The 22,706-nt window shown below is 52.2% G+C and overlaps 3 protein-coding genes across 3 annotated transcripts; 2 read left to right on the plus strand and 1 right to left on the minus strand.

Annotated features, from left to right (window-relative positions):
• Positions 1-1,386, plus strand: ccl20b (chemokine (C-C motif) ligand 20b). Its single transcript, XM_076047551.1, has 4 exons — positions 1-266; positions 416-518; positions 642-719; positions 852-1,386. The coding sequence occupies exons 1-4, from the start codon at positions 188-190 to the stop codon at positions 898-900; spliced, it is 309 nt and encodes a 102-aa protein (XP_075903666.1). The 5' UTR covers positions 1-187; the 3' UTR covers positions 901-1,386.
• Positions 1,387-2,422: 1,036 nt separating this feature from the next.
• On the plus strand, positions 2,423-18,231 carry cnksr2a (connector enhancer of kinase suppressor of Ras 2a). Its single transcript, XM_076047628.1, has 24 exons — positions 2,423-2,512; positions 5,978-6,141; positions 6,687-6,889; positions 7,983-8,070; positions 8,496-8,537; positions 8,814-8,933; positions 9,343-9,402; positions 9,511-9,579; positions 9,737-9,883; positions 10,211-10,323; positions 10,434-10,588; positions 10,974-11,063; positions 12,628-12,839; positions 13,852-13,894; positions 13,969-14,144; positions 14,232-14,305; positions 14,412-14,483; positions 14,607-14,674; positions 14,782-14,879; positions 15,121-15,339; positions 15,546-15,687; positions 16,072-16,302; positions 16,547-16,734; positions 17,821-18,231. The coding sequence occupies exons 1-24, from the start codon at positions 2,449-2,451 to the stop codon at positions 18,028-18,030; spliced, it is 3,048 nt and encodes a 1,015-aa protein (XP_075903743.1). The 5' UTR covers positions 2,423-2,448; the 3' UTR covers positions 18,031-18,231.
• A 1,544-nt stretch (positions 18,232-19,775) lies between these two features.
• Positions 19,776-22,030, minus strand: klhl34 (kelch-like family member 34). The gene has a single exon (XM_076047627.1). The coding sequence runs from the start codon at positions 21,874-21,876 to the stop codon at positions 20,086-20,088; it is 1,791 nt and encodes a 596-aa protein (XP_075903742.1). The 5' UTR covers positions 21,877-22,030; the 3' UTR covers positions 19,776-20,085.
• Positions 22,031-22,706: the final 676 nt, after the last annotated feature.

Raw genomic sequence — 22,706 nt, forward strand, 5'->3', positions numbered from 1 at the left:
GATGTGCAATCATTTACCTCCCTGCGTTGTTGTTGGTTAAACAATCACTTTGATTCATTGCGCAAGACAGGGAAAAAAAACCACAGACCTGCCCTACTTAAGCAGAGCGCTGCAATGGACCTCTGTCACACACACACACAGACGCACACAGTCACTCTGGGCGAGCTCCACCAAGTGAGTGAGAAAGATGACAAACGGCCGGCTGTGTCTCGTGGCTCTGTGCTCCCTGCTCATCCTCTGCACCTTCATCAGCAGCTCGCAGTCAGGTCAGTTCAGCTAAACTGCACTCATGTTGCCCTGTTGATTTTTTTTTTTTTTTTTTTTTTTTTAATGTAAATGACAATGTCTCCATTGGTGTATAATATTAATTTTTCTTGTTTTTTTGTATTTTGTATTTTTTCTTGTTTTTTTGCAGTGAGCTGCTGTCTGAGGTACACCCCACACCCGCCGCCGTGCCATAGGATTCGGACCTTCTCTGTCCAGACCATCGGCGCCTCCTGCGACATCAACGCTATAATGTGAGTCCACCCGTGCAATTTCACATTTCACACCATCATGACCGGACGGTCAGCATCTTGAATGCGACTGTGTGAAAATTGTTTGTGCGTCACAATGTCTTGACTCTGTGCCTGGTTTTGCAGCTTTCACAGGAAGAATAATAGGCTTGTCTGTGCCGACCCGAAATCCACAGAGACTCTCGAAAGGCTGGGTTGTTTAAAGTGAGTTGCAATCAATCTTTTTGTTTCCCCACCTGCTTCTTATGACACATTTTTATTTATTTATTTTACTTTGGTGCTGGGGCTGAATTCTGATGGAAACTCATTTTTCCCTGTTTTGTTTTGTGATGAAAGGAGGAGAAGGCAGACTCAGATGGCAAAGAAGCAGAAGACGCAACACTGACCCCTAGCTCCGTGAGGCTCAGCTGGAGGATGTGGTTCAGTTATTTTGCAACTCCCCTAAAAACACTACTTAACTAGTGACTTAGACAGACTCTTATGTTCTTAAATCTGCCAAGCGTGACATTTGCCCTTTGACACTGGATGAAGAATTGAGGATTTTCTTTTAGCTAGATGCAGTATTCAGTCAGAATTGACTCGTAACAAAGTTACCCTAATGATGCTTGTCAGTAATAGTTCCAGACCATATTGTTCAGCATTATTTACTACTTAATACTAAGTATTGGATTGAGAATTTTTATTAGATAAAAATAAAAAATATATCATATTGCTCTTATTTTTATTTTATTTAGCTGTTTTTATATTTCTACTTTTTGGATTCCGGGTATGTGTAGTATTTTAAATACAAAGACTATAAGCTACAGACAAGCCAAGTAGTATGCTAATACAAAAATATAATTGTGTTGAGATAAATAAAATGAGATGAAAAGTACACATGAATATGCTTCTATTGTCTTTCATGTTGTTTGTGTTTTATTTGTTAACAGCATATAATGTCTTCATCTTTTTGTTTGTTCGTTTGTTTGTTTGGCCTGCGTGACTTGGGGAGCGGGGGGGGGGAAGCAGGAACGCGCTGACTCTCCAACGCTGAGCTGCCTGACGTGCGCGTTCACGGTCCGGAGAGAGACACTTGTGGGCGGCTGGAGGCTGCATGGATGCGCACCGCACCGGTGTTGCGCCCAAAATCCCACCGCCTCGCATGATCCCCCCCCCCCCCCAGTGGCGTGAACTAGCAGTTTGTTTCGCTCGAAGCAAACTGCTTGTGCTCGATGCTAACAGACCGAACGTGTTTCGTCAACTTCGGCAAAGACCACAAACGTCTCAAAAATATTTGAAGTGTAAAACCAGCCAACGACAGCCATGATAGTAAACTCTAGAGAGCACAACCAAGACTGGAGTTCATCACTTCACATGACTCATCAAGTAACTTCAATTTAGGAGGTTAAAAAAAAAGAAGCAACGTCTTGTCTTGCAAGATGAACACAAGCGGACGCGCGTTCACGCGTACAGTGAAGCGAGATCTTGCAGGGGCGCGCACGCACAGACAGAGAGAGAGAGAGAGAGAGAGAGAGAGAGAGAGAGAGAGAGAAGCTGGGGCAGCGCAGCGGGAGCACCAACGAAGAAGACGCATGTTTTCAGTTGGCATCGCTCGTGTGAATCCAGCGGACGCGCCAATCTGCTGCACGCGCGCAGTTTGCCTCGCGCTGAGGGGGGAGTCGCGGCGGCGTTTCGGGAGGTTTTGAAGACAGAAGAAGAGGAAGAGGGAGGAGGAGAAGAAGAAGAAGAAGCAACACATCGTGATTCAGTGATGAGAAACAAATAGGGTTATTTTTTTTTATTACCCAGCCTGCTTTGCGGGGGGGTTGAGGAGGGGCTGGAACCTTAGGCAGGTGTCGCTCAGTCGGTTGGTCGGTGGGGGGCGGGGGGGTTACGCGAACTCGGGGCGCGCGGCGCACAGAGGCGCGAGAGGAGTTGGCGCAAAGTTTTCTCCATGGCGCTCGTGATGGAGCCGGTGAGCAAATGGAGCACGAGCCAGGTAGTGGACTGGATGAAAGGTACGGACGCTTCTGGAGCTCGCACTCACTCACGCACACACACACACACGCGCACGACTCACACACACACACACACCTCCCACTCAACACGGAGTCAGCCTCGGTCCGATGCATGTCTTCATGTTGAGTCACGCTCGTCATGTGTGTGTCACAGTGTCACTCGATGCTCGGCGACTGATGATGTCATGGACTCGCTGGTTCGAGTCTTTGATTGGGAAGATATCTCGTCATGTTCAGTTCACGCTACGTGTGCACATATGCATGTATTTATTGTGTTCCCGGTCCTGGTTGTTTTCACTTCACTCACGCGGCAAACCCGCGCGCCGCAGATGTGGGCATTTCTTTCTCCACAGAATGAGAAGGAATTCTCACGTGAGCCACTGTACGCAGTTATGATCCGCGCTGATCTCGAGCAGGGGTGGGCTAACTTTTTGACTGGTGGGCCACGACGGCTTGTAAAACATGAGAGAGGGGCTGGAGCAGCGGCAGATGGATGGAGCGTTTTGGTGAGCCACCTCATAGGAGGAAAAAAACGTATTATGGGATATGCACAAGTGTTCTATTAACATCAATTGAAAATGAACAAAATCAGTGTCTTTGAAGCCCCACGGTGTTTGGCTCTTTATTGATATGACTCTTAAAACACTGAAAAATGGATGCGATGCAGCTGTTTTATTTAGCAACATAACCCCTTCACGTTTGGCAGGCCGGGTTAGAAAGCCTAATGGGCCGCAGATGGCCCCCGGGCCGCAGTTTGCCCATGCCAGATCTTTTGTTTTTAATCAGGCTCAACCACCTGTTTCAGACTCGAGATGCATAAACAAATAAAATATGCTAACAAAGCCTTTAGAGCTACTTTACTTTGGGAGCTTTAAATCATATGAAGTCAATTTTGCAGCTTTGCAAAAAAAAATTTCCTGATGTGTTGATTTCCACGTCAACATCTGGATGGTTGGGTCAGAATGTGGTCCGGAAGAGTGGATCACATGACAACATACATTTTGTACAAAGAGCCGACGTGCACATCTATTTCTCCCCTCTGTCGCTGGGAAACGACTGGTTTGTGAATATTCATGAGTATGCAAATGCCAGGGCGGCTCGCTTCATATTTCCTCAGTGAGCGTCAGGACGTCTCCTCTGAATCCACAGAATTCGGTGCCCGATGTGTCGTCTCGCCAGCGTTTCACAATGTAAACAGCGCCGTGCACGCGCACCTCGTCTTGTTTCCCTGTAAACAGCGAGCAGCAAGTGCGGCTGCGGCCGCTGCCGCTGACTTCACCAGCGTCCAAACACCAACTGTGTTGCCCTGGTCTACGGTCTCACGAGTTAACCGGAGGCTTTGACAGGCCGGGTGCTCCAGTTGAGGTGTGTCAGGCTTTCATCGCATCGCGGCTGGATTCATTCAAACTGGACGGTGAAATGAGAAGCAAAGTGCAGCAGCGTAGAAGCCAGCTGTGCGAAATATACACCACCTTTTATGAAGATGACTTTGGGAGTCTGCTGAAGTGCTGTGTGTGTGTGTGTGTGTGTGTGTGTGTGTGTGTGTGTGTGTGTGTGTGTGTGTGTGTGTGTGTGTGTGCAGCTGCTCTCACTCTGTGCGGCCCCTGCACCTGGCTTTGGTGGAAAAAGGCCAGCAGTTATTGTTCGTGGGTGCATCAGGGCATCGCCTCGGCTTTATGGGCCCACCTTTGCTCGTTAGTCTGTGATTGGCTGCTGGTGTGGAATTGATCTCGCCAGAGTTTCAAACAACCAGGTTTATGGTCCCTCCTCAGCCGAGGGAGCCGGCGCCGGTGAAGTCGTTGTACACGTTGTGAAGAATAAGAAAACCAATGTCCAAGTGGTGCCGGGGGTTGAAAGGAACTCAAGCCTGTGTGGGAACGGAGCCGGTTGGGCACGAGCACGTGGCAGGCGTTCACGTGTGTGCGCGTTGAGTTGATGTGTATTTTTGGGGTCCACCGTGGACGTCCCTCAGGCAGTCAGTGAGCTCGTTTGGTCTTCGTTGTCCCATGGGGGTGATCGTTTTCACACGTCAGTCACGTGAACACCCTTTCCCATGCATTTAACTCACACATGCACAAAAAAAAAAAAAAGACAGAGGTTATTATTTACTTATTTATTTATTTAAAAATCAATCAATCAAAAGCAATGAAGCAGTGAGCAATAATCTTTGTGTGTCTGGGTGACCTATTTGGTGGGGAAAAAAACAAACAGTGCATGCGCATGTTCTTTGTGTGTGTGTGTGTGTGTGTGTGTGTGTGTGTGTGTGTGGGTGGCTAGATGGTGACTTGTTCATCTCAGACCATCTGTGCAAAACAGCTGACAGACAAATGCACACACGCACACGCATGCACAACACTGGCTCTTGGCCCCCAGACACGCCCACGCACACATCACTGTCGCACGTTCACACAAATAACACACGTGGGTGTGTGTGTGTGTGTGTGTGTGTGTGTGTGTGTGTGTGTGTGTCCTCGGTATTTGCTCTGACTCTCTGGGCGTCTCTGGGCGTCTTTGGGCGTCTCTGGGCATCTCTGGGCGTCTCTGGGCGTCTTTGGGCGTGTGGCGTCGTCCCACTGGAGGTTTTTTTCTGCGGCAGGAGCTTCGCTTTTCACTTGGGTTCAGCGGTGCTTGTGTGGCGCCGCGTCGCAAAAACGACGGTTGTGGGTCCGACAGGACTGCAAGAAGCGGATCGTCGGAGTTCTGGCAAAATGAATCCAGAGGGAGGAAGTTCCTGTTTCCAAATCTGTGTTCCTGGACGCAGCGGCTTTTCGCGCTCAGATGTGCGCGACATTATTTTTTCTTCCAACATAAATTGCGCGTTCCCCATCCCCACCACAAGGGTGGAGAGTGTAGTTCTACCTCCTATTGTAGCAGATGCTTGAAAGTCACGGAACAGATGACACATTGCCTGAAATTGGCTAATCTTTTGTAGGACACTTGAACGTTCCATTTTTTTTTTCTTCTGTGTGTGTGTGAGAGAGAGAGAGAGAGAGAGAGAAAGAGAGAGAGAGAGAGAGAGAGAGAGAGAGCGCAAAAGGGTGGTTGTGGGAGTTTGGCTCACCGTGCTGTTGTGAAAAGTGTGCCTCCGTGGGAGTGAAGTGTGTGAGTCAGATTTGAATCACATTTTCTTCTGCATCAGTCAAAGCCTTGCGCGCACCTTCACACACACACACGCACACACACACACGCACGCACACGCACACATGTCCACGTACACTGTACACAAGTCCATGATTATACCATTAGGCACCATTATACAACAATCCCACACAGGCAAAAAAGAACGAATTGTCACTTCATAGACACACGAACATGATGATCATGATGATGATGATGATGATGATGATGATGATGATGATGTTGATGGCCTGATTTCATTATGATTTGACAGTGTTGCATGCGCATCATTTTATTACTCATCTGGCCAACTGATGCTTGACCTCTCTTTGGTTCTGATTGCGTCAGGCCTGGACGACTGCCTGCAGCAGTACATTTGCGTGTTTGAGCGGGCGCCCGTGTGCGGCGAGCGGCTGCTGAGGATCAGCCACGCCGAGCTGGAGGAGCTGGGAGTCTCTCGCATCGGACACCAGGAGCTCATCCTGGAGGCCGTGGACCTGCTCTGCGCTCTGGTGGGTGACTTTCTCAGCCAGCCGTCCTACACAGTCGTGACTCACCTTTAGGTGTGCGGCGCCACGCGCGCACGCAGCGCCTCATTTGCATCGGGCCGCGGCGAACGGAGGGTTGGACGGAGAGGGAAGAATTAGCATGGCAGAGAATGTCAGCCGGACAAACGAGTTGTCGATGTTCTTTTAGGACTGAGCGGTGTTAATTTTGACAGCAAAGTTTGATTAAGTTTTAGTTAGAATTTAACCATCTAAATTGTTGTAGTTTTAGTCCAGTTTTAGTTGACGAAATATCAAAATCGTTTTGGTCGACTAAAAAGTTATCGTCTCGTTTTAGTCTGAAAAAAAGGTTGTTGACGATAACTACGACAAACTTTTTTCGTCAATAAAATTGACACTGTTATTGAACTCATAAAAAAATTCTAGGCCTTTAATTGAATACGACTTTGCCCACATTCAATAAAAAGTGAAGCTAAAAGAACAACACCGGGCCGTCCTCATCATCGCCTCATACGCTCACATGAACCGCTTCCGTCCGTCTGTCCGTGCAGAACTCGGGCCTGGAGACGGAGAGCGTGAGGACCCTGGCCCACAAACTGGGCGCCTCGGCCAAAAACCTGCAGAACTTCATCTCCAGCCGCCGGCGGAGCAGCCAGTCGGAGAGCAGGTCGTCTCGCCGGCTCCCCAACGACCTGCTGACCTCCGTGGTCGACCTCATCACCGCGGCCAAGAGCCTGCTGGCCTGGCTGGACCGGTAAATATGACGGGGAAGTGTTGCGCTCGCTCGATGACGTCAGCGATCAATGGTGTTCAGCATGACTTGGGATTTTGAAAGTGTGCGCATAGCCTAAGGCGCTGCCATTTTTATAGATAAATATATATATATATATAGACTGAAGCGGCGCATAGCCTCAATACCGATGACCCAAATTACAGCGATGCACCTGCGCTCCAGTCTGTGGCTTTTTTTTTTTCACTCCGGGTCTTTAGTCCAAAACATCATAATGACTCTGCAGTCGTGGCTACAGTGCAACGTCTCGTTTTGTGTGTCTGCTCATGTTTTCTTTAAAAGGGAAACAAAAGTATTGCAGCCACAATTGCAGTACAAACAAAACCAGCGGCTCTCTGGAAGCTCATTCAAACGACTGCTCGGACGCCGTGCCTATTAGCGGCTCTTTAGCTGAATGCTGCGCTCTGGGATTTTCATTTCCCCTCTAAAAAAGCTGCTTTTAAAATCCGACACGCGAGGAGTGATGTTTATAAACTGGCGCAGGGCAGAACCTGGCCTATTTACCTTGTTCTGCAGCGCAGCAGCTTCATTTATCCATTCACTGGAGCTGTGTCCTCTTTCTTTTTGGAAGGGGGAAAAAAATGAAATATATATATACACCACGGTTGAAGGTCCAGGCAGACGTCAGCAGCGACTACCAGTCTCCTCTGAACGCACTTGTCCTGGTTTCTGAACTCCCGTCTGCATGTGTGAGACGCTCAACTTGACTATGTTTGGAGGAAGACGCCGCTTTATCTGTCGCGTATACGCTGTCAGTGAGCAGCCAGTGCAAAAAAAAAAAAAAACACAAAATCAAATCTCTGTTCCCGCCAGAGCAGACTGTGGTGCAGAACAAACTCACTGTTCCATTGATTTTATTTTTTTTGTTGTTTTTTGTTCCATCCGAACGTAAAAAGACACCGAATGTCGACACAATTCATCCCACTTCTGTATCCTTAATGAATGCGTCCACACACACTTCCTCGCTGACTGTGCTTGTGTCCGTCTCCTCTGACTTTTTATGTAAGACTGCCGGTGTATTTAAAGGCACCACGGTGTGTTCTCTCTTCCTGCCCAGGTCTCCCTTCGCTGCAGTGGCAGACTACTCAGTAACCCGAAATAATGTCATACAGCTTTGCCTGGAGCTCACCACCATTGTACAGCAGGTGTGTGTGTGTGTGTGTGTGTGTTGCTCTGGATGGCTGATGGCTCCTAAGCGCACCTGTCAGAGGAGTGTGTGTGGGTGTGATGCGACAGGCTCGGCTTCAGCAATGCAGAATCTTCATTTATTTCTTTATTTACTTATTTATTACTACCTATGCATTTTACAGCGTGTCTGTTGTGTGTGTGTGTGTGTGTGTGTGTGTCTGTTGTGTGTGTGAGTGTGTGTGTCTGTTGTGTGTGTGTGTGTGTGTGCGCGCCTCTAAATAAACGCGGTGCATTTGCGTGGGCGTGTTTTGCTATCGGCCCGGGTACAGACGGTGCAGCTTTACCGGGGTTCAGGAGTGAGAGACCCGCACCGTTTATTTATTTTTGTTTTATCTGGCAAAGACAGGCCGTGCTGATGCCTTCACTTCTGCCTCTCCCGCAGGACTGTACGGTGTTTGAAACCGAGAACAAAATCCTCCACGTGGTGAGTCCTGCTCCCTCTCGTCCAGCTGCGGCATTTTCAAATCCAATCTTGTCTCGCGACGAGTCCAATCATCGCTCCGCGTCCGAGCTGCTGCGGCGCCATCTTAGCGGTCCCGTTGATTAGCAGTTCAATCTGCAATCTGCGGTTATTCAACCGCCTCTTTTTCTGCCGAGTCTTTGCTTGTTGCTGCTGCTGCTGCTGCTGCTGCTGCTGCTGCATCTCTGCTCGCCTTTCATCGCCGGCCGTGTTATTTTTGCCTCCCTTTCCCTTCTGTAGTGCAAAACGCTGTCGGAGGTGTGCGAGCACATTGTCTGTGTGTCATCTGACCCGCTGGTATCGCAGTCGGCCCACCTGGAGCTGGTTCACCTCACCAACGTCAAGTCCTCCGAAGGCCTGGTAACCACTCTGTGTGTTTGGGTGGGCGATTCGTAACTTGCAGATCAATGTTGTTGGGAACTCGTGGTTTTTATATTTTTGGGGATTTTGAACTTTTGTATCAAAAGTGGAACGGTGTTTTTTTTGGAAAATCTATTATGTTATTATAAAATATCACTGAATAATTCAGTCACTTCCCTTTTCAGCTGCAAAATAAATATTCTAGCTTTTTATCTTAAGATCCTGCAGCTGCATCCTGGTTGCAGGTGGCAGGAATCCTCCTGGTATTCACCTGCTGGGTTTCCAGTCCTCAGTGCTCTGTTGGAGCTCTGTCATTGATTTCCGCCCGCTGTCTCACAAGGCAAACCTGCCAACTGAATTTCACACCGTCGGTCTCCTCCACTGATTCACCCTTCCTGTCTTCTCCAAGGGGATGTACATAAAGTCGACGTATGACGGCCTTCATGTCATCACAGGAACCACTGAAGGGGTGAGTCGCCGCAAAGATCACACAATCGTGCGTTCGTGCCTCAGCCTTTTCCAAACTGTTAGCTCGGTGAGTTCACATCCTCCCTTTTCCTTCTGCTGCCGCCTGTAGTCTCCGGCCGACCGCTGCAGGAAGATCCACGCAGGCGACGAAGTCATTCAAGTCAATCACCAGACCGTCGTGAGTCTTTCCTTCCGCGATTTTATAAGAGACGGTGTTGTTGTCCAAGTGTCGGACGGAGCGTCTCCCCTGCCGCTCCTCTGGCAGGAGATGCTCAACGGGTTCGCAGGCGCGCAGCTTGTCCCTGCTGAGCCTCCGTCCTCTCTGCCCCCGTCAGGTCGGCTGGCAGCTGCGCAACCTGGTGGGCCTGCTGCGGGCTGACAAGGGCGTCGTGTCGCTGACCCTCAAGAAGCGTCCGCAGAGCACGCTCAGCTCCGCCCCCGCGCTGCTGAAGAACATGCGCTGGAAGCCCCTCGCGCTACAAGTCAGACCACTTCTCATTTTCTCACCCTCAGTACAGTAACTGTTGGCTCAATCGGCGTAGTTTGCCGCAAAAGACGGTGATGAATACACACCTTCTCCTCCGCTATGAGTCATATTGCCACAGAGCAGTAACAGAAAGGTGGTGCGGAGATGATTGGCCGAAGTTATTTATCTGAAAATTTGACTAGAATTGACTAGAAAAATAAACAGAAACCGAAAATGCTTGAGGCCTATTTTTGCATGGATGAATATTAGAAGTCAAGGCCGCCATGTTTAAAAAAAACCCTGAAAATAATAACAAAGGTGACGCTTCGTCTTGTTCCGACAGCCAACCAGAAGCCCCGGCAGCGGCTCCGCCACGCCGTCGGGCACGCCCACCAAGAGCGCAGCCCTCCACGTCCTTCACATCCCACCTCCGCCCGCCGAGCCCTACTCACCCAGGTACAGGACTCGCTTTCTCCTTTCGTTTCAGCTTCAAGCAACAAAAATAGACGAAGACTGACTTGGTGTTTTTGTTTTTTTTTTCTTGGCTGCCTCTGTTGTTGCCATAGAGACGAAGCGGGAGTCCCGTCAGGTGACGAGGCGTCTTGCAACCACGGCGGAGTCGGAGTTGCCAAGCGCTCCGACTCGCCCAACACCTTCCTGGATCAGGAGTCACGGCGCCGAGAGGAGGAGGAGCCCGTGTACTGCACCACGCCTACATACGGTACGCTCCTCCGTCCAGGGGGTGTATAGACATTTGTGTGTGTGTGTGTGTGTGTGTGTGTGTGTGTGTGTGTGTGTGTGTGTGTGTGTGTGTGTGTGTGTGTGTGTGTGTGTGTGTGTGTGAATTCGACCTATTGATGGAAATGGCTGCCAATGCATTGGTCTGTTTGTGCGTCGTTGGAGTCACCAAACTGAGGTCAAACTTTTTTTTTTTACCCCCCTCCTTCTTGAAAGCCATCAGCAAACAGACACTCAAGTCAGTTCAAACTCAACTCAAGGTCCCTCAACGCAGCTGCAATCCAGCTGCAATTTATCCAACATAAATAAATTGAAGCAAAGCGAGTTTAAAATCGACCGCTCCTGTAGCCTTTTGTGTCTCATTGTAGGCAGACTGAGGCCGATCTCCATGCCCGTGGAGCGCAACTGGGTGGGCGACTATGAAGAGCACGGCAAACTAAACAGAGAGTGCCACAGAGGTAAGAGGCCCAGAGTCTGAACCTGTTGAGAAAAGGCTGCCGGCTTGTTAAACGCTCCCGTTCTCTCTTTGCGGCAAGCGAGATGTCAGTGCGTGTAGAGATCAGCGGGGCTGCGGGAACAGACAGTCGGCACAAAGGCAGAAGAAATAAAAGGAGGTGATTATCGTGGGAAATAGAGATGGTGGTGGTGGAGGTGTGTGTGGGGGGGGGTTATTGGAAAAAAAAAGCTCTCCCTGACCTCCACCTGAATCGCTCACATAGTTGCCATGGCGACAGAAAGGCCTTGTTGCTGTTGCCAGGCAACGGCAGGAGGACAGGACCAAGAAGACCTGAGTTTCCTCCTGCCTGCACCACGGCAGCGGAGAGGGAAGTTGACAGAGGGAGGAAGATGCAGCAGAGTTTAGCCCCAAATCCTGAGCTGGGCTGGCAACAGCATGCGGCACAAACACACACACACACACACACACAGACTCGTGCGTGACACCACACACACCAGAGAAGATGGCGGCGGCTGTCAGCAGAACTTGCTGGAACGACTGTGCAGCAGCTGCTCCTGCTTTGAGCCTCACAACTCGCACCTCCATGACGTCATGTTCCATCACAAGGGTTCCTGAAGGGTTGTGGGTTCGATTCCGGGCCTGGGACCTTTCTTGGTGGAGTTTGCATGTTCTCCATGCGTCTGCTGGGCTCTCTCCACTGGGTTCTTCAGCGTCCTCCCACAGTCCAAAGACATGCATGTGAGGTGAATTGGAAACTCTGAATTGTCCGCAGGTGTGTGTGTGTGTGAGTGCACGTGGTTGTTTGTCTCGATGTTTGAAGTGGAAGAAGTGGGTGGATGGATGGGTGGATGGATGGGTGGATGGGTGGATGGATGGGTGGATGGATGGATGGATGGGTGGATGGATGGATGGGTGGGTGGATGGGTGGATGGATGGATGGATGGGTGGGTGGATGGATGGAAGGGTGGATGGATGGAAGGATGGGTGGGTGGATGGATGGGTGGGTGGATGGATGGATGGAAGGATGGATGGAAGGATGGATGGAAGGATGGGTGGGTGGATGGGTGGGTGAATGGATGGATGGGTGGGTGGATGGGTGGATGGGTGGATGGATGGATGGATGGAAGGATGGGTGGATGGGTGGATGGATGGATGGAAGGATGGGTGGGTGGATGGATGGATGGGTGGATGGATGGTGGATGGGTGGATGGATGGAAGGATGGATGGATGGAAGGATGGGTGGATGGGTGGATGGATGGAAGGATGGATGGATGGAAGGATGGATGGATGGAAGGATGGGTGGATGGGTGGATGGATGGAAGGATGGATGGATGGAAGGATGGGTGGGTGGATGGATGGATGGATGGGTGGATGGATGGATGGGTGGGTGGATGGATGGATGGGTGGATGGATGGATGGGTGGTTCCTAAAGGGTGACAGTGTTTGGGCTTGTTGACTGGAAAACGTCTGACGTCATCATCATGGCCCTATCAAAAAAAGTTCCACGTCTCTGTGTTGCAAGTGTTAAATGTTGGTGCTGATGTTTCTGACTTTCCACATTAAAGCGTCGCTGGCCGGTTACATGGGGCTGCCCGGCGCCAACGACAGGACCGGCTCGGAGGACTACCCCTCCCACACGGCTCGACCCGGCAAGCGCTCCAACGACACGGCCAAGCGCGCCAAGAGGCGAAGCCACCACAGCCAAAGTCCCTCCCACTACGTCCTCCCGCCCAATCAGAGAGAGCCCCCGCAGAGAGACGCCGCCTCCATTTACCACGTGAGCCCAGGGCTTTGAAAGTTCCCCTGTTTTCAGCTTTTGGCTTGATTGATATTTTCCAGGATACCGACGGCCCGCCTGTGTGTACGGACGGACTGAAGGCTCCCGATCTGTGTGTGTGTGTGTGTGTGTGTTTGTGTGTGTGTGGCTGCTGTGATGGCAGATGGGTTGTCTGCAGGACTCTGAGGGCAGGCATATGAGTGGGCAGAGTCACTCGCTCTGTGCTGAGCAGCAACGTTACACTCAGATAGAAAACACTTGCTATTCCCAGTGGATTTAGAGATGTGCTGCTCCACAAGGAAAATAATTTGACTGTGGGGGAAAAAAAGGAAATCATTGATATTTTCTGTGTAGCCCTCAGGCAGGAAAAATATTAGCCTGTTTTGTTTTGTTTTTTCCTGAAGTTGGATTTTCTTTTAATATACATACATCTGCAATTTGAATCCCTTTCTCATCAATGTTAACATTGAATTGGCACATAGGAGCCACTCAGCAGCCCAGCACCAGAGTTCCTGTGGCAACAATGAGCGACAAGACAAGAAGCAAACATCGCAACTTGCGTTGTTTGTGATATGTCTCGTAGCGGCTCTGCTAATGGCTAATTACAGGCTGCAATTAGCCAGGCAGGTGCAGAGGAACTGTTTGTTGTGATAATGACATAATTACAAAGTCCAATTAAGCAGGCACATTGTGTAAGAACAGCTAATGGCTCATCACGCCTACTGGCCATCGCAGGCAGCGGTTGTGTGTTTGACAGTTGTAACACCTCGGCAGAGCAGCCCAATGCTGTGCTTCAATAATTCATTGGCGCTGATAGCGCAACACGCAGGTCCACAAGGTGGCACCATGACCTCAGGGTGGTCGCTGAAGAAGGTGCACTAGAAGAAGAATCCTTGCTGGCATTGTGTTTATTGTGTTGTGCTGCGTGACAGAATGTAACGTGTTGTTATGTTTCAGGTTTTGTTTTGTCTCACAAACCGCCTGACATTTGTCTTCTTTCTGATGAACTCAGACGTACCAGCAGTCGTCCTCAAAGAGCAGAAAGAAGAACAAAGGTGAGCAGACACGCAACGAGTTTTCCAGCTTCTGCCGTCGCAGGGGCTCATTTTCACTTTGGCTCGTGGGACAGGTCGCAGCCTGGCCTCCCTGAGCCGGAGGCGGGTCTCCTGCAAGGCGCTGGGCCGAGGGGACTGCGAGGGCTGGCTGTGGAGGAAGAGAGACGCCAAGGGATACTTCTCCCAAAAATGGAAAAAGTACTGGTTTGTCCTGAAGGACAACTGTCTGTACTGGTACATCAATGAGGAGGCAAGTCCGAACCAGGGGAAAAGGAGGAGAGAATTCTGTTAAAGCAGGTCAATTGCATTGATTCACTTAGTTTTCTGTTTTGTTCAGGATGAGAAAGCCGAGGGTTTCGTCAGTCTTCCGGAGTTTAAGATCGACCGGGCCAGTGAATGTCGCAAGAAGTAGTGAGTGCCTCTTCCAGACTGTCCAACACAAGTATTCCCCTGCATGGTTGCCCCGGCCTCTCCTGCCATCATGTACCGTCTCTCTGTTTGTCCCGTCTCTCCCCAGCGCTTTCAAAGCGTGCCATCCCAAGGTCAAAAGCTTCTATTTTGCAGCCGAAGGAGTGGACGACATGAACAGGTAACAAAAGTAAACACGTTTGAGGAATACGATGCCAGTGTCCTGCGAGAGAGCAGAGAAAGAAGAAGCAATTTTGCAGTGAACATTTATTGAGATAAATAAGACTGTTGTTCTTTCTGTGAGATGGCTGAGTCGCCTCAACATGGCCGCGGTGGGCTACGCCGAGAGAGAGAGGATGCGCCAGGACCAGGGTAAGGATGGATGGATGGATGGGCGGAGGGATGGAAAGGTCAGGGAGGAGCGTCTGAGTCTCTCTCTCTCTCTCTCTCTCTCTCTCTCCCTATCTCTCTCTCTGCAGATTACTGGAGTGAGAGCGAGCACGAGGACGACACCGTCTCCAGTCCCAAACACGACAGTCCACCTCCTCCGTACGATACCTACCCACGGCCTCCGTCAGTAAGTCCTTCACTGGATGGTGTAACACACTTGCACACTGCGCAGCGGTGTGAACTGCTTAAGCTTGACAGCACAGCCCTTGTGATCACTCCTTTCGTCTTATGTAAGCGAAATACATAGAAATTGCCAAAAAAAAAAAAAATGTTTACTCTTTTTTGAATAGCATTGCAGCTGGCGTGCACTCATTTCTTTCTCTTCACTCAGTCGATCGCTCGGTCTCTCTCTCTCTCTCCTCCGCCAGATGAGCGCCTACCTGGAGGGCAGAGCCACCCGTCTGTCCTCCACGGAGACGTCCCGCTCCCGCTCCTCCCAGGAGGACTGCCTGTGCGCCGACGCTCCCTCCTTGGCTGCCGAGCCGCAGTACCACCCCAGTCCACTGGCGGGAGCCGCCACCTTCGTCGGCAGGGAGCCGCGGGGCAGCAGCAGCAGCGACGTCCAGTTCCGGTGCGACCCGGTGGAGGTGCGTCGCACTCGGACCGTCTGTGAAAGCCGCAGTTAAAACGACGCAGCTCATTTTATCTAAAACTTGGATAAATGACTCGAATGATTTGACTGATTTGAACACAAAACTATTTCATTATCATTCTTTTGGCATGCAAGGTTCTGCATTGATAATCCCATGTGTTTGTAAAACTCAAAATCGTATCATATGATGACTTTTTGCAGTTCCGCGCCAGTCCCGCGGGAGGCAGCAGTGAGACGGGGTCGCTGGGTCGATCCTCCTCGTCCCAGCGCCGATCCTGGCAGGACCTGATCGAGACGCCGTTGACCGAGTCGGGTCTGCACTACCTCCAGACTGGACCACTGGGTAGCAGCGCAACATCAGATTTAATGAGCAGAAAACAGCCACGGTTGAAACCATCCTCATCCTCATCCTCATCTTCCTCCTCATCCTCATCCTCATCCTCATCCTCATCCTCATCCTCATCTTCCTCCTCATCCTCATCCTCATCCTCATCCTCATCCTCATCTTCCTCCTCATCCTCATCCTCATCCTCATCCTCATCCTCATCCTCATCTTCCTCCTCATCCTCATCCTCATCTTCCTCCTCATCCTCATCCTCATCCTCATCCTCATTCTTATCCTCATCCTCATCCTCTTCCTCTTCCTCTTCCTCATCCTCCCCCTCCTCCTCCTCCTCCTCCTCCTCCTCATCACGTCGCGTCTCCTGTCTCTCTCTGTCTTCTAAAGAGGACTCGGTGTTTGCCGAGCCGACTCCAGGTGGCGCCACGATGGCGGCCGGCGGCGTCTACACCCTCCCCGCTCAGCGCAGCGTCGCCGCCCCCCCGGCCGGCCAGAGGCCGATTCCCATGGCAACCTGGGGGGGGAAGCTGCGTAGCTTCACGCTGCCGCGGGAGAGCGGCCTACACGCGCTCCTGACGACAGCGCCCACCAACAAAGAAGAGCAGCAGCCTCGCAACGGTGAGCCTGGAGAGCACAGGTGCATGCTGGGGGAGATAGAGTGCGCACAAGTGTGTGTGTGTGTGAGCGAGTGGGTGGGTGAGCGGTAGGTAAGCAGGCAGTAATAAAGGGTCTCTGGCTGAGTGGCAGCACCTGGGAGTTAAGGTAAAGGCTTTGACGTCAGCCAGCGGCAGAAGCTTGTGTTCATCATCGGCACGCTGGAGCACACACACAGCCGTGACCAGTCCAGATCTCCCCGCTCCAGGTGGCAGCGAGGGAGCGTCGCTGGGCGACCTGCTGCGGGCGTGCGAGCAGGGCGGAGTCTGCCCCCTGGGCCGAGGGTCAGAGGTCAGGAGCCAGTCGGAGTTCAGGCAGTCGTTCCTGCGGCGGGCCGCCGACCCCCAGCTCAACGACCGTCTGCACCGCCTCCGCATGCTGACGTCCACGCTCAAGGTTCGCTCGTGCACACACACACACACACACACACACACACACACACAGGCTGGAAAATAAGAATCACACTTGAAAAGGATGCAAATGACAACCATATTTTATTTTTGTGGTGTCATCATTCACATTGAAGTCGAAGAATTAGTTTTTTGAAATAAAGGACCAGTCTGCTCTCAGACACTGTTTATATAGACGGAACATCATCATCATTAGAAATCCCTGCAATCAACTCACACGAACGCTAAACAGTTATTTGACTCGCAACAGTCGAGAGAGGTTACAGAGTTTCTCGCCACTCTGACCGTGTGAAATTATTTTACAACTGATGTTATTTAAACTGTCGTGCTGCTGCTGCTGCTGCTGCTGCTGCTGCTGCAGGGACGCTGTGCATGAACTGGACACACACTGTTGAACGTCTGTGTGTCCCTGCCGTCCAGTCGCTCTTGGGCGGCCGTGTGGCTCGTTGCTCCGCAGCCTGGTGTCGCTGGAAATGAGCCTAAAAGTGGAGCGAGTGTGTTTCCGTCTGCCGGGTTGCTGCCTTGCTTCTGTTTTCTTTTCCTTCTTGTCGCCGCCGCCACAGTTTGCCGTCTTTTGTGAGTCTGTGTGTGTGTGGCTGGCGAGGGCATGCTCAGGCATTGTTTGTGCTGTTGTTTTTTGTGCGACGGCCTTGTTGTTTGTTGCCCGCTTGTGTTTGCTGCAGGAGCCCACTGGGCATCTGGTAAACAGAAACACTAAACTGCTGTGTTTTGTGTCTCATATTGAACCCTCGATGTCAGGGGTGTCAAACTCAAACACACAGTGGGGCCAAAATGTAAAACTTGGACAAAGTCGCAGGTCAACATTGATATTCATTGAAAAAAATCCTCCTCCGGATGGAACAGTGTACCTTTTTATATGGACCCAAACAAGTCCCAATATTGGCCCGCGGGCCAGAGTTTGACACCTGTGCTCTGCTTCTGGTGTTTGTTCGTCTCGAAGCGTCGCTCGTTTATTTTGAAGAACTAAAGAATTGAAGAAGAAGAAGAAGAAGAAAACTCTGTGATGGTGACCGAGCGCCCTTCTCTCCTCCCGCTGCGCTGCCACCTGCAGGACAGGCAAGGGGAGCTGACCCTGATTGACAGGCTGCTGGCCAACCCCCAGCTGTCGTCGGCGGAGTTCCTGGAGTGGAAGCGGGCCTATCAGGAGCTGTTCTCCCGCGAGATGAGCCCGACGGCCGCGTCGGCGCCGCCGCCGGACCCCGGCCCGCCGCTCACCCCGTCGCTCACTCACACCCTCTCCTACATCGAGACGCACGTGTGAAGCGGCCCGGCGGCCCCGTTTGGCCCGTTTATCCCGGGGAGCCGTGCGGCCGTCGGCGCGGCTGCGGCCCGCGACGGCCAGAGGGCTCTGAGGGTTGACCCCTGACCTCTCCGCTCCGCCTGCCGGTTGTGATTTAGCCCCTCCCCCGCCCGTTAATGTTACTTTACTGCGCTTGTTGAAATGCTGTGCGTGCAGATTTACCCCCCCCCCCCTCTCCTTTGCCATCACCCTGCTTGTTGTGACATGTTGAAACAAGCCAGTACAACATCTCAAAGACTGACTGACATCTTATTATTTTCCCATTAAAAGCCTCATACTTGACGTTTGCCTCTCAGCCCTCGTCACAATATGCCTTTAGTTTGTGGTCGGACTCGCTCCGTGCTGTACGTTCTGCGCTTTGGTCGTGTGCTGGGCTGGACCTGAAGCATGCAGAGGAAACACACACCGTCCAAACCGGCCACGCATTTCCAGGCCAAACTGGGACCAGTGGGACGTCTCATTTTTGATGAGAGAATTTCCAGAACAGTTGCTGAAGTCTTGAACGCTGCCACGCTGTGACTCCCTCGGCCGGGTTCCTCTTCAATGAACTCGTTGGAAAGTCAGAGAAGTGTTTTGGTTCTTTTCAGTTTCTTTGTATCTTTGGAGGGACCTGGAGTGAGTGGTTCGCTGCTTCACATTGTCTTCACACTGTGTGTGTGTGTGTGTGTGTGTGTGTGTGTGTGTGTGTGTGTGTGTGTGTCTGACTGACACCGTTTGCATTTGTTCTCCCTCGCCACCTGCAGCCAGGTGGTTCCGTGGAGGTTCCGAGCTGGTTCTGATCCTCGGTGCTGAGAGTCAATCAGGTCGCGCGCGGCGTCCAGCAGACCTGCAGGTTTTGCTTCAGCTTCAGTGAATAAACTGTTTGTGTTTGTGTGACTTTTCCAAACACCTCTTGATGAGTTTTTTTGGATGATCGTGTAAGATATTTCAAAGGTTAGATTTATTATATACTTTCTTGTATCTTGCATGCAACAACTAGAACAGGAGACACACGTATGTTATGAAATAATAATGACGATAACGATATCTTGAAATTAACATAAGGTTCTAATTTGTCTACTGCAGGAACATGACAACTCTTAAAGATAAAAGACATGTGAGCAACTGGGGATGTAACAAGATCAGAATGTCACAGTGTCATCGTCGTTAGGAATTTGCTTTGGTACTTTTTTAAGAGACATGTAAAAAAAAAATAAAAGTGCCTTTAGTTTTAGTATAGTTTAATAAAAGAGACAACTGAACTTGATGGTTACATGTGCAAGAAATAAAAGTGCCCAAGGTGTGTTTTCGTTTTATTATGAAAGACTACAAACTGACCAACTGTCCAAATGAGAGTTTGTGGTGCAGCTACAAACTCTCATTAATAATTATGAACTGGTAACTTTCCTTGAGAGTAAATTCCAGGCCAGGATTGCATTGAAACAGTGATGTTGTGATACTGTTACATCCCTTTTAGCAACTCTGCACACAAATGAATCCCAAGTGTCGTCGTGCTGTTCCGTCGCTGCTCCCCTCGGTCGGTTTGATGGCATGTCTCTCTGTTTATGAACAAGATTATTTTGGTGTGTGTTTTGAAACCTCTTGACAGTAGAATCTCTGTATAGATTAAACAAAATGATAGTGTTTTGAAAGATGTTCTGTTTTTTTCTTTCTGGTTTTCATCTATTTATCGATTGTATGATATTTATTTTTTGGACAGTCGGGTGAAGGTCGTTCACTGGTCAAACCATAAGTTCTAGAAGGAGTCACTATTTATTCTAGGTATTATTTTAGAATTAGAGGGCGGCTCAGGTCAATAAAGTGTGACAACTTGGACAGACGTGTGTTTGCTTTTGTTTGTCGGTTATCGCTGGACTGAGCTGCTGCAGCAAAACACAGAATTCCCATAATGCTTTGGGTTTTCTCTCTTTCCATCTTTTCAGAAAAACACTCTTTTGTCTTCTTGCTAAATGCAAACAAATAAACTCTGTGGGTCTCTGGAGTGTCAGTCTGGAGGTTCCGCTGCCTCCGCGTTGCTCAGCTCTGCTCCGGCAGCGCCAGCAGGGCGCACTCCGTCCCCGTCAGCGGGCCGGGAAGCCGGCCCACCTCCTTCCACGTGTCCCTCCTGGTGTCGTACTCCATGACGCTGCGTCCCGTCACCCGCCGCCCGTCGCTCCACCGCTGCCCCCCGAACAGCAGCAGCTTCCCAGACGGCGTGGTTGCCATCCCGTAGCCGAAGCAGCCGCCGGGCAGCGGCCGCAGCAGCGTCCAGTGGTCCCAAGTGGGGTCGTAGCGCTCGATGTCGCTGAAGGGCTCGAACATCCCCAGCAGGGCGTAGATGTGGCCGTTGGCGGCGGCCAGGCGGTGGCCGAAGCGGGCGACCGACATGGGCGCCTTCCTCGCCCACGCTCGACCTCGAGGGTCCCAGAACAGGAAGTCTCTGCTGCCGCTGCCAACGCTCTCGCTGTGGCTGCCGCCCTGCAGGCCGCCCGACACGTAGACGCCGCCGTCCAGCGCGGCCGAGGCGTGGCCGTGGAGTGGGCGGGGCATCGGCGGCCCCCTCCTCCAACACCCTGTGGCCATGTCGTAGAACTCCACCGAGGCGGTGGCGGCGGCCGTGTGGCAGCCCGGGGTTCCCCTGCGGCCGCCGATGGCGTAGAGGATGCCTTCCACCGCCAAGCAGCTGAACTGCGACCTCCCCTCCAGCAGGGGCGCCGTCTGCTGCCAGCTCCTGAAGCGCGGGTCGTAGCGCCACACCCGGTTGGACGGCGAGACCGCGGTGGGTTCGGCGGGGTCGCCGTCGTCGTCGCCCGCCACCTCCTCGCCCCCCAGGACGAAGAGGAAGCCCCCCACCGAGCACACGCAGTGGCCCTGCAGCCGCAGCGGGAGGGCGGGGCTCACCGGAGAAAAGGTCCGGCTCCTCACGTCGAACGCCAGCGTCAGCGGCTCCAGCCGCTCCGGGCTCGGCCCTCCACCCACCAGCAGCGCCAGGCCGCCCGCCGCCCTCGGCCTGGACTGCTGGCTCTGTCGGAGCGGCTGGGCCGAGCTCAGCGCGTGGTACTCCAGCGCCCGGGTCACCTGACTCCGCACCAGGGGCGTGGCCATGGCTCGGTGGGCCTTGCCGAAGGCGGCGAGGTCGGTGGGAGCGACCAGCCCGAAGCGAAGGCGGCTGAGCAGCAGGTTGGACTTGAGGGCGGGGAGGGGCCCGTTGCTGCTCAGCCAATCCAGCGCCAGCTGGAGGAGGTCCTTCTCCTCCACGCCCGCCATCTCGTCGGTGTCCAGCACGGCCATCAGCGATTGGACGTTCAGGCCCAGCAGGCCGGCCCGCCCCTCCCCCAGCAGCGCCCCCATCTCCCGGGCGATGGTCCGGTGGGCGGCCTCCAGCGCGTCCGGCAGCGCGTGGAGCTCAGCTAGGTTGGCGTAGTAGCAGCAGTTGTCCACACGGAGGCCTTCGCTGAGGAAGCCCTCGCACAGGGACACGGCCGGCGCCACCTGCAGGTACCTGGCCGCCTCCAGGATGGTGGGGAGGGTGTCAGCCGACAGGTTGAGCCACCCGGAGTACAGGAAGTCGAGGACGGCGCCCAGACCCTCGGCGGCGAGTGCCGGGAGGCTGACGGAGCCCGCCCACCTCTCCGCCGTGGTCGCCCCGAAAAGAGCCCAGAAATAGTCGGAGGAGGCGGCCAGCAGGGCCCGGTGGCAGGGGAAGCGCACGCCGCCGCCGGCCTCCAGCACCACGTCGCACATGACATTCTGGGAGCGCAGACGCTGAAATCCCGAGAGGAGCCGCGTCCTCTGGCCAGAGCTGTAGAGCAGCGAGTAGTTCTCCATCCAGGACGGAGGGTGGAGGACGGAGGGTGGAGGACGGAGGGAGGAGGACGGAGGGAGGAAGGAGGTGAAGTCCGCTCAGCCCAGGCCTGCGATCACGTCCGGCTCCCTCAGATATTAAAACTTATCGACCAGCTGCCCTGCGGATAGTGCAACAAGCAGTCACGTGCACACACACACACACACACACACACACACACAGCTCATCCTCCTGGTTGTCAGTGGTCCTCAGCTGAAGGCAGCACAGCACTGTGCAGTGTGTGTCTGCACTGGGAGGAGGGGCTCTGCACAAACACAACACATCTGGCTCACACATCCACCTGAGACCGCACAACATGTTGATCGGTTCACACACACACACACACACACACACACACACACTCAGATACTGGCAGCCGGGTGTCAGGGATTATGGCTCCAATGCTGGTGGATGAACTCATTGGTAAATAAAGCTGCTGCCGTCTGCGACCCAAGATTCCAGGCTGGCGCGGCATTTATTCGCGGGCAGGAATAGAAACGGAGCTCAGCGGATTTAGCACATCGACGTTCCACTGGAAAGACAGGAGGTCTGCTGAGCCGAGCCGAGCCGAGGGGGAGCGAAGATGCTCCTCTGACCACTCGGTGTCGACACTTTAGATTTAGTTTGTCTGTGTGTCATTTTATTTATTCACTTTATGCAATTGTGGGCAGAGCAGGTTGCTGAAGCAGGACAGTACAGAGTAAAGTTTGTTGTTGCTGTGTGTGTGTGTGAGTGTGTGGGTCTGTGTGTGTGTTTGTGTCGGGGGGGCGGGGGGGTGTTTGTGTACTGATGAGCGCTTAGCAACTGTGTAAGT

This window comes from Nelusetta ayraudi, unplaced genomic scaffold (genome assembly GCF_046127955.1).
Source record: "Nelusetta ayraudi isolate G7.1 ecotype Tasmania unplaced genomic scaffold, CSIRO-AGI_Nayr_v1 ptg000094l, whole genome shotgun sequence".
Lineage (NCBI taxonomy): Eukaryota > Metazoa > Chordata > Actinopteri > Tetraodontiformes > Monacanthidae > Nelusetta > Nelusetta ayraudi.